General features: G+C 47.8%; 1 protein-coding gene across 1 annotated transcript; it reads left to right on the forward strand.

Moving 5' to 3' along the window:
- Positions 1-417: 417 nt before the first annotated feature.
- On the forward strand, positions 418-10,850 carry LOC109424087 (uncharacterized). The gene is made up of 12 exons (XM_029855302.2): positions 418-1,297; positions 1,358-1,591; positions 1,661-1,734; positions 1,790-1,878; positions 1,936-2,183; positions 2,249-2,602; positions 7,684-8,271; positions 8,343-8,555; positions 8,622-8,710; positions 8,772-8,860; positions 9,240-9,478; positions 9,550-10,850. The coding sequence occupies exons 1-12, from the start codon at positions 625-627 to the stop codon at positions 9,879-9,881; spliced, it is 3,222 nt and encodes a 1,073-aa protein (XP_029711162.2). The 5' UTR covers positions 418-624; the 3' UTR covers positions 9,882-10,850.
- Positions 10,851-13,925: the final 3,075 nt, after the last annotated feature.

Here is a 13,925-nt window from a genome sequence, read left to right on the forward strand (position 1 = left end):
GCGAACCGTTTCCTGTGTTCATACGGGGGTTTGGTGTCGAGCTATCAAATCATCGCGAGCCGTTATAGAGGTGGCGATAGTGTTTGGCTATTTTTCATCATGGCGTCGCGGACAACAAATTTGAATTTATTTGTTCTAGCTGTCACGTCGGTTCGTCGGTGCTCGTAAAGCCTTCGGGCGTATAGGCCTGTCAAATAAAGAAATAGTTAAAAAAATAGGACGATTCTTGGAACTGTTCGTGACACGACCGTTCCAAACCGTCCTGTTCGATAAGGGAATACCCGCTCAATAGCATGAAACGAGCTCACAAATTCATGTATGCATCTCTCTGATGCTCCACTGCTAGTCAAGCGCCAGACATTACATTGGCCTGCAAAAACTTCCACACAGAATGAGGTAAAGCCACGTGTCTAACAGAAGAAAAATCAAAACACACCGACGAACGCGAGGAGGGAACGAATAGTTCTCGAGGTGAACCATCTAATTTTTATCACAATATTCAAGCTTTTTTACGACTCACAGTTACAACCATCTGATACGATATGGATTCTGTGGAAAGCTCTACTGCGCGTAGAAGTTCAGTCGCTTTCTGGTTTTGGCGAAGATCCGATCGAGCCGAGAGAGATGAATCAGTTGGTGTGCTTCCTAATTTTATGTTTTCTGTGTTCGGTTCAGTTTTCCGAAACATCCTACCAATGTGGAATCAGACAACACGGATTGCGTCCACTGATTAAAGACGGTTGGCCAGTGGAAGAAGGTCAGTGGCCATGGCATGTGGCAGTGTTCAATCGATTGAAGAGTACCGATCGGTTCAAGTATGGTTGCGGGGGTACTTTGGTCAACGAGAAGCACACCCTGACGGCAGCTCATTGCGTCAAACGTCTAGTACGTGGCCAGAGGCCGGTTCTGTATGAGATTGAGCTTCATTTCGGCCAGCATAATTTGTTAAAGTTGACTGATAACGTTGTGGTTCGTGACGTTAGTAAAATACATGTTCACCCGGAATATAAGTCGAATAAGAATGACATCGCTGTGCTGGTGATGCGATTGCCAGTGGAATACTCCGACACAGTCATTCCGATTTGTCTGGACCAGAGGGTGGACCGTGACTTACGAGAGCTAGAAGGTAAATCCGGATGGGTCACAGGGTGGGGAATGACGGAGAACGGGACCATTTCGGATGTGCTTCGTACGGCTCCGCTGCCCGTGGTTAGCTATGTGACGTGTCTGATGGACGACCCGAATCTGTTTGGCAAAAGTTTGAACGAAAAAGTCTTCTGCGCTGGAAATAAAACCGGTTAGTACAAAACCCTAGATACTTAGAAGCAATCAAATTGAACTCTGTTTCTCTATTTAGGAGCCAGTCCTGGACCGGGAGATAGTGGCGGCGGCATGTACATCAGTGATGGCGATCGTTGGCAGCTCAGGGGAATCGTTTCGTTTGGAAAGTTCAACGAATTGAAACAAACAGTTGACGCCTCTAAGTATATCGTTTTTGTTAACGTTCAGCGGTATTTGACATGGGTTAAGGAAATTTTTGCTGAGAGTGAACCTCGCCTGGACAAGAGGCAGAAACGAATTAGCGAACTAGGTATTCACTTGTTTTCGGAGTTATTACATGACAAGTGCGATTGTTTTCTTCTCAATTTTGTTGTTTCAGAGTGCGAACGATTCCAAAGACTGACGAGAAAAAGACGTAACGGTGATTGTTTCAACAATAGATATAGGCACAACGTAAGTTTTTCACTACATTACTATCATCCCCCATATATATTGCGATTTTCTTTAGGTGATGATAACTGACCCGAGAGGCATACATATGTGCAATGGTGTCCTGGTAGATGAGTCCCATGTCATTACCACTTGCAGCTGCGTTCGGTGAGGTTGAGATATTCAATGTTCTACTTTACAAATTTAATGTGTTCCAAATTCTAGACCAGAAGGCAATGCACTATACTTGCAAGCTAAAGTGCGAATCGAAGCGTACGGGGAAGTGGCCGTGTCGGAAATGGCATGTCATCCGAAGCATACCGACTTTAGCAAACGCTACGACTTAGCGATTCTTAAACTGAATGCATCGGTTTTGCTCAGTAATACCCTGATTCCAGCTTGTTTGGCTAACAACTGGACGGAAAATCTGTACGACATCCTCGTCCAAACGGCTTTCGTCACTGAAACGATTGGTAATTTGACAAAATTTGTTGGGAATATCAAATAATGTCCTTGAATAATCTTTGAACACTTTCAGACGACCACAAGACCCTGGTTGAGTCGGACGAGAACAGAATAACTCTGTATGAAAAGTGCAAATCACTGCGTAGACCCGGTTGGTTCAACAGGTCTGACCTTGCCGGCGAACTATGCGTCAACAGTACTGATCAATTGATGTACAATGCCTATTATGAATTGAAATACAGCAAATCATCCGGTGCTGTGTTGCAGACGTCCAACAGGCAATCGTGTATGTCAACGGTGGTGGGACTGAAGGTTCACAATGAAGAAAACGATGAATCCCGCAATCAGTATTGGATGGAAATTTATGCTCGAATTGCCTATCATTTGGACTGGATTGAGCAGAGAATTTGGAATGGACAATCCCAAGGTATGTGATGCGTTTACATAACTCTAATCGCATATCCAGCCATAATTGACATCCAAATCCACGGTTTACCCTGTGCTATTCAAAATGCTCCTTATCAAGACAACTGTGGAGATGCAGAGGATTCCTCGGACTCTACAAGAAAGGGTTTGTCGAAATTACATTCGCTTCCTTTCTCGATAGCCGTAAGGACGTGGCCGGCGCTGCTTTGGACCAAATTAATGTTGAACTATCGTATTGAGCGCATGGAATGGAGAATGGTTAGCGTCTCAAGTCCCATCGAGCTCCTGCGTATCCGTGGTCTCATCCAGGTTTTTGTACGGGACAGTCGCTTCAGCAGTGAGAGCTGTCACTTCTACACCTTCACCAAGGATTTCCTCCTCCAAATCCCTTGTGCTCGGAGTCCTTTTTAAGCTCAAGGATAACATAACCGGTACGAGTACATCTGAAACTGCGTACGTCAGCTCCCCGATCCGCGAGCTTAACATCGCTTTTCATTGCCTCATCGGTCCACCTGCTCTCGGCTTTTCCCTCTATGTACCGCCTATCCATAGGCGGCCGAAGGACATCTTCCCCCTGGACCGCTTTATCCTATGGCGGCTGAGGACCGGCACAAGCTCACAGCCCTCTGCTTCCTTCATACCGGGCCGGGCCTGCAGGGACGCCTTGCCTTTTTCTTTACCGGGGTTACCATCCTCCTGGCCTTGGGCGTGACATTGGGTAACTCCTGAGGTACCAACATGCGATGCGACTTGAGGTACGAGAGGCGTTGATGAGGCCAATACTCGTTGAGAATCTTGAGAGACCTGCACTGAGAACCAAGATAGTCGAATCGGTGCGTGCTGGTTGATCAACGGATCAACCGTGTTGCCAGAGAACTCGTGGCAACGCAACAGTGGTAGAGCGCGTGAAGTCAAAGATTTCGAAGTCTACCCAGACGGAGGGCTTCGTTTTCGCGGGTAGTCCCAAAAGTATGGCGGATGCTATTGCTTACGACAAGCAATCGCAGAAGCGTGTGAGGCAGTCGAAGGGAACAGGGTATTGTGATCATTGATTGGTACTCAGCAACCTCAACTTAGGATGGGTCAGGGGGAGGACAACCCCTTGGACGCCCGCTGGACCAAAGTAGAGTGAAAGAAGAAGGAGGTGCAGGAGCGTAGGGACACCAGGCCTAAGAAACGTAGGAGGGCAGTTGCCAAGCGTGAGAAAGGCGACGCGGCTCGTCATCAAGACCGAACATTCCAAGTACCCGAAAGTCTTGAAGGCGATAAGAAGCGTCGCCAAGTTCTTGTTTCTGGGTGCCGACGTGCGCAGTATTAGACATACTTATACGATGAAATGCTCCTAGAACTCAATCGCGACAAGGAACGCAAGGGCGTCGTCTACAAAAGTCTGGCGGTAGAAGTCCTTGGCGAGGGCGTTGATGTGAGGGCTCTTACAGCGGAGGAGACTCTGAACAAAGGTGAAAACCCAAGGCGAGGTCACCAAAGTGGAAGAGCTCATCACGGTACTGCGGCAACAGTGCGAGGTGCAGGTGGCCACCGCAGATGTTCGGCTATGGATGGGCCCGACAGGGACTCAGGTGGCCTTGGTACAGCTAGCTGTGACGGGCGTGAACAAGTCCGTTAAACTAGAGAGCTCAAGGTGGGCTGGTCAGTGTGCTAACTGACCTTGCGCGAGCCTACGGAGGTTTGCTCCAGGTGTCTGGAATCAGAACACAAGTCATGGGATTGTTAAGGCCCTGACAGGAGAGAGCTGTGTATTCGATGCGGCGGCAAAGGCCACAAAGCACAAGGCTCTTCCAGTCCACCCATGTGTTTGATTTGTTCCAGGAATTCCGCGAAAAGTAAGCAACCAACGGGAGGTCCAAAATGGCCGGCCTTCAGAAAAGCCACAGCTGGCAAGTCACAGTGCAGGTAATGCAGCTGAACCTGAATCTCTTACTGTAACGCAGCCTAGCAACTGCTTTTTCGCGCATTTTCTGAGTGGGTAACGGATATCGCTATCAGCCGTCGGGACCCATACCGCCGGCAACGGCAATTGGGCTGCGGATGGGTCCGGAAAAATTGTAACTAGTGGGCGATCCCTGCCCAGCACTGGTGAGACCCCCCTCCTTCAACTGCCTCAGGGTCGGCGTACGCGCTTGACTATCGCGGCCAAGGAAACACTTAAACACTTTACGTTTAACACAAAGCCACTTTATTTTAACTTTCACAATACAGGTACCTTTATTGACTTTCTTCCCACTTTCTAACTGTCTATCTCCTACCTCTTTCTTCCTACTTCTTCACTCTATGCGGGGCCCCTTTCTTCCTGTTCCGCTACTACACCTTCTCCTTCGTCCTTCCTTCGGTGCCCTCCTTTGCTGTTGCCTCCCGTTGGGTTGGACGGCCGTTCGATGCAGTCCGAGTCGCGACTTTTGGCGTGGCGCGTGAACTCTAGGACACTTTCAAAATGGCTGCGCCTGGATATACGGGGTGTAGCCAACGGCGGTCTATTCGGTCGACGGAGCGGCGCTTTGAACGTCTGGGCCAACTCCGGACCACGGTCGGTTCTCACAGGGTTAAGGCGTACTTCCGGCAATCCTGCGGCCAAACTTGGAAGAATACGCGGGTAAGTAGGCACAGCGCTATTCACAGGTAAGCACTGGCTTTTACACTTTAGTACAGGGGTCCTGGAGGGGGGGGTTTGGCGGTTAATGCTAGGTCGGTCGGGAATTAATGCACTGTGTTGTGAATTACCTGGATGCTATCACCACTTCTTTACTTCCACTTTTCACTCTTTGTAGACCAAAGTCTTAATTTGGCTGGCTTTGTAAATTCACTTTTAGCTTTCAGTTTGCTAGCTCACGTCTTGCTTTCACAACTGTTGCAAGTTAATGGACTACCTGCTTTGCGCGCAGCCACAGTTGATCAGCAGGAGTAAATCAATTTAATTTTGTATGGCGAAATGCATCTAAACTTGAATTACTTGAAATACAAAGCTTTTCCCGAAAAAATATTTGGTAGGCTTAATAGTGGTCACCATTGTGCACAACCACTACCAAATATTTTTTCGAATAATGTGTTCCACTTTGAAGAATTTGCCTTTAGATGGTATTCGCCATACGATATTTTTGCGATTTACTTTTAGCGATTTTTCACGCATAGAAGCTAGCGCCACATTGGTCGATGCGGAGAGTAGGAAAACAGCCGATGTAGGTAATTCATTGCTGGATTCGTAATGGTGGTTCACGATCCAGGCCTTCGACCGTCCTGTAATCCGCCCATCCGATTTCGCCCCATCATGGCCCCCTTTACACCACCCACAATGGCCGCCCAACATATCCTTCTGCGACGTCTGGTGGTGAGTAGCGGAACTAATTGCTGCGTTACCTCACAGTGGGTGTTGGGTAGTGTCCATGTTTAGATATTTAAGGACTTCCTTGGTTTGACATAAAAATACAACGAAACACAAAATCACGAAAATCTCACAAATCTTGGACACTTCAACACACCACTGGTTACAAAATGGCGGCGATATGGATGACGGGTAAATACCCCGTCCAGGAGTTGTTGTCTGCTATCTACGAGGGCTTCGTGTTCACCAAAGTAAACGTGGTCTTCTTCTGTAGCTGTTATGCACCTCCACGGTGGTCGATCGAACAGTTCACGCAGATACTGGAATGTTTGACGCCCTTGCTGACAGGGAGGAGGCCGGTGGTAATAGCGGGTGACTTCAATGCCAGGGCCGTGGAATTAGGAAGCCGTTTTACGACTCAGCGAAGTCAGATCCTGCTAGAGGCACCGGCCATGCTAGATGTCGACCTGGTTAATGTCGGAACGGAGTGGAGTCGATTATCGATGATACTTTTTGTCGTCATGGCCTAACAAGTAGTTCGAACTGGAGAGTAGACGATGGCTACACTCACAGCGATCACCTGGCGGTTCGCTACAGTTTCGAGTACAACAACAGCAGGCATCCAGTAGAGGAAGAGGTGGCCAGGCCGACGCCAACCCCTCGCTTGTGGAATACATCATACTTCAATGACGAGGTATTTAGAGAGGCGATCAGCCGTGAGTGAAACCTGCTCGGTTTAAGTGGGGACGAGCTGGTAACGGTGTTCTCGCGTGCATGCGATACGACCATGCCTAAGCAAGTCTACTCTAGGGATGGGAGAGCACCGGCTTACAGGTGGACTTGAGCGATTGCAGACCTGCGCAAGAAAGTGATGAGGAACGAAATGAGCGACGGGTGATGTTCGCCGCTGCAAAAGTCGCTTTGAAGACCGAGATAAGGGCAAGCAAAATGACCTGCTTTGACGATCTCTGTTAGAGTGCCAATGCGAATCCGTGGGGTGATGCCTACAGGATAGTGAATCGTGATAGCCAAGACCAGAGGCGAAATGGCTCCTACAGAGTAGTCTCCAGAGATTTTGGAGGAGATCATCGAGGAGCTCTTTCCGCGTCACGATCCTAGTCCTTGGCCTCCTTTCGTAGGGCCGCAGGGGACCGGGGCTAGCGATGAGGGGAGGGTCACCGATTAGAAACTTACGGGCATTGCTGAATCACTTAGCATAGGTAAGGTCCGAGGTCCGGACGGAGTTCCACACCTGGCCTCAAAAGTAGCTATTGCAGAGGCTCCCGAGATGTTCAGGTCTGTTATGCAGAAATGCCTGAACGAGGAAGTTTTCCCAGAGGTTTGGAAGCGGTAGAGCCTGGTATTGCTAACGGCGGGGGAACCACCCGGAGACCAGTCGACATATAGTGCAATATGCTCGATCAACACAGCGAGGAAGGTTCTCGGGAAGATCATCCCCAACTGACTGTTGAGGAGCACCGAGGGTGTAAATAGTCTCTCGAGCAGCCAGTTCGGTTTCCGGAAGGGGAGGTCGATCATAGACGCTATCTTGTGGTTACAAAGACCGCCGAAATAGCGCTTCAGCGTAAGAGGAGATGAATTCTGATATTGTGCAGTGGTGGCTCTGGATACCCGGGTACCTGTACAAGATTCTCGGAAGTTACTTCCAGAATCGAGTAGTAGTTTACGATACAGTCGTTCGCACCAATCGAACGTCTACTGTACAATTCTTCATATGCTTTCAGTAGATGCACAACTTCCTCTACCGACAGAAGACAAAAAATGCGGATTTTATTACCATGAAGGCGAAGTTGAGGAGTGGCCGTGGAGTACGGCAATTTTTCACCGGAACCGGAATACCAGCGCGTTTGAACTAATATGCAGCGGTACCCTGATCAGCAATAGGCATGTTCTGACAACGGCGCAGTGTGTCATGAATCAAACCACCGGAATACCGTTGCTGAAGGATACTTTTGAACTGCACTTTGGATTGAATCGCTTAGGTCACCCTAGTGTTCACGAGCAAATACGATACGTCAGAGAAGTTCATATCCACCCGGACACTTCGGATTCCAACATAGCGCTACTGGTGACCAGCTGGCCGGTCAAGAATACACCCTATGTGGCGCACATCTGCATTGTTCCGGGAAACGCTTCGAGTTTTTCGAATTTGAAAGGTCAGCCTGCCTTCATCACTGGTTGGCAAACAATGGAAACTGGGAAATCAAACAACGAACTCAAGTCATCTAATGTCTACATCCGTGTTCGTCAGGTGTGTTCCGAAGCTGGACTGACACTCTCCGCCAATCAGTACTGTGCCGTCTATCCTAATGGTGAGATCGTTTCTACTATTAATTATTGAGTTGGACTATTATTGTTTCTTTTTTCTTCGTTTTCGAGGAAGAGGTTGAACAGGGCATCGCCGACCGTGGATCAGGACTGTACCACTTACACTTTGTCGATTTCCTTGGGTCATGGATCTTGACGGGGATCGTGTCATCCAAGGTGGAAGGTAGTGATGCTAAAAGATACCTTATATTGATAAGTTTTGAGCCGTACATCACGTGGATCGAAGGAATCATGGCAAGCAAAAAATCAAGAAGAATCAGTGAAAGAGGTACTGGGGCATAACTAGTTTCATGACACTTGGATTGCAATGGCTAATTCACCTTTTACCATTCAGAATGCGAACGTTACGCCAGCCTGATTCGTAAAAGCAGCGGAGTTTGTGAGAATTCGTGGGACCCTTCGCTAGACTCTCAGCCACATATCGTAAGTAATTACCGCATTTTTTGCTGTATAAATGTACAGCGATCGTTCTCCTTTTTGGCAGGTCTCGCTGTATGACGACCAATCGAAAATTATTTCCCTTGGTGTACTTGTTAAAGAGAATTACATATTGACTTCTTGTCAATGCCTACGGTAAGTACTCAGAAGCGCAACCATGTTCTAGAGATTTTATTTCGGATAGTAATTCCGCTTTAAATCACACTTTTCGAAACTCATCCAAACTAACTGTGAGTTTAGGACTCGGAATAGCAGTCGTATCTGTTATACAGAGTAACGTTGCATAATCAGCCATAGCTGCATGACACAAACTGGTATTGTATTATCGTATTCATTTCGGAAATTGAAACTGTCTTCAAACTGTCCTGGAGTTCAGTCCTTAATATTTACAATCGTTACAGTAGATATTTTCGTTATGAACTGTTATACACAATGTTATCCAACTGCAACCATTAACTCCTTTGAAATTGTACGAACGATCCCAAAATTCTATGATTATAACATTTTCATTCAGGCACCTCCGTCAACCGAAAACAGCTAAAATAAGCTACCATGGAATGGTCAACATTTCGGACATGACGTGTCATCCAGACTATGATCATACGAACTTTCATCACAACGACGTCGGGATCCTTAGGCTATCCACACCCGTTGCACTATCCAGTCAACTGGTTCCGGCCTGTTTGGCAAACAGTTTGTCGGAAAACCTTGAGGATGCCATGCTACAAACGATGATTGAAAGCTATTGGGACCGTAAGTACATTGCATTGTCATTAACTTCCGCAAGCCACAACTCTCACAATTTGTTCTATTCGCAACTCAAGCGGATGTCAAGCCCCGGCCGCAATCGGCCTATGACTATATCGGTACGAAGGACGAGTGCGACAATGTGATCCAAGAATCACATCGCCTGTACCCCGGCCAGGCATGCGTGATCAACCCTCGCTTGCAAACGGACACATTCAGCGGAAGTATTGTGCAGAGCGTAGACAGTCGGACCTGTCGCTTCACGGTGATTGGAATAGGGAGCACTGCGTATGGCAATCCTGATACCGATTCAACTCCCAGAATAGGCGTTGTTCATCGCGTTGACCATTATCTGGATTGGATCGAGCGGACCGTCTGGGAAGAGGAGTTTCCGATGCCGAAACATTAGACTTCTGGTTGCCATAAGCTCATTTAGGGTTTTGTTGAATGAATTTTAAATATACAACTTATGGTAAATGTTAGCTACTCTTTTCGGCACTGCAGTCTTGGGGAATCAAAAACGACTGTTTTAGATTTGTCCCGACGTTTCGACATAATTTTCAAATACCATTGATGGTAAATGTATGGCTACAAACGTAGGCCGCTTTTGATGGGGATATACTCTGTGAAAATGAAAAAAATGGGCATGCCTAATAAATCCTAGAATACTCATGCGATATGGATATTTTCGGACGTAGCTCTTTGAGTAGATACATGTCCGAACTCGATACCTACAATCCAGGATAGCAAGCATTGGTTTGTAAGAATAACTGATAATCTTTGTATTACAGGTATTTCCAGAAAAGTTCATTTCTTGGATGCTTCGGGGGCATTACAGGGGATTTCAGAGGAATATTAGCGTGATTCACGAGCGTTACGAGGGGTTTCGGCAATCTTCAGAGGATTTCAGGGGCATTGAAAGAATTTTTATGGACGTTTCAGGAGGCTTTAGGGCATTTCAGAAGATCCTAAAAAAACGTCAAGATATGATACCCATATTGACCATGCATCGGAACCCTAATTCTTACTGCCTCAAAGCAGTGAACACCCCAGTGACTTGAGTGCTCTACTTGGGAACATCAAACTTAGTTTTTTTTTTCCGGAATCCGTGAACGTAGCAAAAATAAGCGTACCGACCGTAGAGATGTGTGATCATACAAAGTCTCGTAAGCCACTGGGAAAAGTCACCATCTGTGATCCTCTCCTCAAGCCGAGCGCGAGCGTAGCTGCCGGGGAAGCCCGAGGGTTATCGTTCTGAGTGAACTCATCTTTGCCAGATTGAACATTTCGTTATTAATTAAATGGCATGGTTTCTTATGTAGATGATTATACACTTCATTTAGCATACTGTCTAGTTGATGTTTTCAAGCATGACCTGAACGCATAATCTCGTAAAACGATTAATGTACGAAAACTACAGCAACACTTTTTATTGTGCAGGCATTCCTTTATGGCTTGTAACCGTTCGATTACAAATGGTTGGTTTTTGATTTGAATTTGATGTCGATTGTTGGACCCTTCACGTTTCTTGTTTAAAAACAGTAGATATACCACAGAAGCGTTAGGGTTCATGTACTGCTGTAAATGTATTGTCGCTACTGTAGGAATATAGTTAGATACTAAAATTTAATTGTGTATTGTGTATTTATTGATCAACTAGAAATCCTACAGCTACCAAGAATGAAAGATGGCCAACGAGTCTGGAATATACTCGAGTCACTTTAAAGATACTTTGCTCACCGATCAGGCTAAGGCCGGAGTGACCTCTGCTGTACATAGTAGCCGTCTCCATTCCACTCGGTCCATGGCTCTTTGTCTCCAGTTCCGCACTCTGCGTAGGGTCCGCAGATCGTCCTCCACTTGGTCGACCCACCTAGCTCGCTGCGCTCCACGTCTTCTTGTACCGGTCGGATGACTCTCGAGAACCATTTTAGTCGGGTTGCTATCCGACATCCTGATGACGTGACCCGCCCACCGTAGCCTCCCAATTTTCGCGGTATGGACGATGGTTGGTTCTCTCAGCAGCTGACGCAGCTCGTGGTTCATTCGCCTTCTCCAAGTCCCGTCTTCCATCTGCACTCCGCCGTAGATGGTTTCCGTTCGAAAACTCCAAGGGCGCGTTGGTCCTCTGCACGTAGGGTCCATGTTTCTTGCCCATAGAGGACGACCGGTCTAATCAGCGTTTTGTAGATGGTTAACTTCGTGTTACGGCGAACTTTATTCGATCGTAGAGTTCTGCGGAGTCCAAAGTAAGCACGATTTCCTGACACAATGTACCTCTGAATTTGTCTGCTGGTGTCGTTGTCGGCGGTTACCAGTGAGCCCAAGTATACGATTTCTTCAACCGCCTCGATTTCATCACCGTCGATATGAATTCGGGGTGGCGGGCGCGGTGATTCCTCCCTGGAGCCCTTTGCCATCATGTACTTTGTCTTCGACACATTAATGACTAATCCGATTCGCCTGGCTTCACTCTTTAGTCGGATGTACGTTTCCGCCATCGTCTCAAATTTACGAGCAATAATATCAATATCATCGGCGAAACCAAGCAGCTGATCGGACTTCGTGAAAATCGTCCCACTCGTGTTTATCCCCGCTCTTCTTATTACACCCTCCAAAGCAACGTTGAACAGCAAGCACGAAAGACCATCACCTTGCCGTAACCCTCTGCGAGATTCGAAGGGACTCGAGAGTGCCCCTGATACTCGAACTACGCACATCACTCGATCCATCGTCGCCTTGATCAATCGTATCAGTTTATCCGGGAATCCGTATTCGTGCATAATAATCTGCCATAGCTGTTCTCGATCGACTTCATCATACGCCAATTTGAAATCGATGAACAAGTGATGTGTGGGCACGTTGTTTTCGCGGCATTTCTGCAACACCTGCCGGATGGCGAACATCTGGTCTTTTGTAGCGCGTTCACCAATGAATCCAGCCTGATATTGCTCCACGAACTCTCTTGCAATCGGTGATAGTCGGCGGCATAAAATTTGAGAGAGTATCTTGTAGTCAGCGCTCAGTAGTGTGATCGCGCGGTAATTTCCGCAATCCAACTTGTCGCCCTTTTTGTAGATGGGACACACGATACCTTCCATCCATTCCTCCGGTAATACTTCCTCCTCCCAAATCTTGGTAATGACCCAGTGTAGTGCTCTCACCAGTGCTTCTCCACCGTATTTTAGAAGCTCGCTTGGTAGTTTATCTGCTCCAGCGGCTTTGTTGTTTTTCAACCTCCTCCTCAATCTCTTGAAGGTCAGGGGCCGGAAGTCTTTCGTCCTGTGCACATACTCCTAGATCTGTTACCACGCCACCTTCGGTACTTGCAACGTCGCCATTGAGGTGCTCATCGTAATGCTGCCGCCACCTCTCGACCACCTCACGCTCGCTCGTGAGAATATTCCCGCGATTATCTCGGCACATGTCGGCTTGTGGCACAAAGCCTCTGCGCGAACGGTTCAGCTTCTCGTAGAACATTCATGTGCCCTTAGCGCGTTACAGCTCTTCCATCGCTTCGCGATCTCGTTCTTCCTGCTGGCGCTTCTTCATCCGGAAGACTGAGTTCTGCCTGTTCCGCGCCTGTCTGTAACGTGCCTCATTCGCTCTCGTACGATGTTGCAGCATTCTCGCCCATGCTGCATTCTTCTCGTTTTTCAACTGTTCAACTGTTCATTCGCCGTCGTACCAGTCGTTTCTGTGATTCGGATGTACCTCCAGCCATCTTCAAGTGTAGCTGCGCCAAGCTGCTCTTCCGTTGGTAGGGCCACTGCTAACTGCTGCGCGTAGTCTTGAGCCACTTCGCCACGTTACGCAGCTGATCGCTGTTGAGCCGCGGCGTTCGACTTCGACGCGTGGTGATAACTGTCGAAAGTTTTGAGCGCATGCATACAGCGACTAAGTAGTGATCCGAATCTATATTCGCACTGCGGTATGTGCGGACGTTGGTTATATCTGAGAAGAATTTACCGTCGATTTGGTTTTCTGTTTGATGGTCGGGTGATCTCCAGGTGGCTTTGTGGATATCTTTGCGGGGGAAGAAGGTGCTTCGGACTACCATACCACGGGAGGCTGCAAAGTTTACGCATCGCTGGCCGTTATCATTCGATACGGCGTGCAGGCTGTTTCGCCCGATTACCGGTCTGTACATTTCCTCCCTTCCTACCTGCGCGTTCATGTCGCCGACAACGATTTTCACGTCACGCGGCGAGCAACCATCGTATGTTTGCTCTAACTGCGCGCAGAACGCTTCTTTCTCGTCATCAGGTCTCCCTTCGTGTGGGCAGTGGACGTTGATGATGCTGTAGTTGAAGAAACGGCCCTTAACTCTCAACATGCACATCCTTGCGTTGATCGGCTGCCACCCGATCACACGTTGTCGCATCTTGCCCAACACTATAAATCCTGTTCCCAGTTCATTGGTGGTGCCACAGCTTTGGTAGAAGGTAGCCGC

This window comes from Aedes albopictus, chromosome 1, assembly GCF_035046485.1.
Source record: "Aedes albopictus strain Foshan chromosome 1, AalbF5, whole genome shotgun sequence".
Taxonomy (NCBI): domain Eukaryota; kingdom Metazoa; phylum Arthropoda; class Insecta; order Diptera; family Culicidae; genus Aedes; species Aedes albopictus.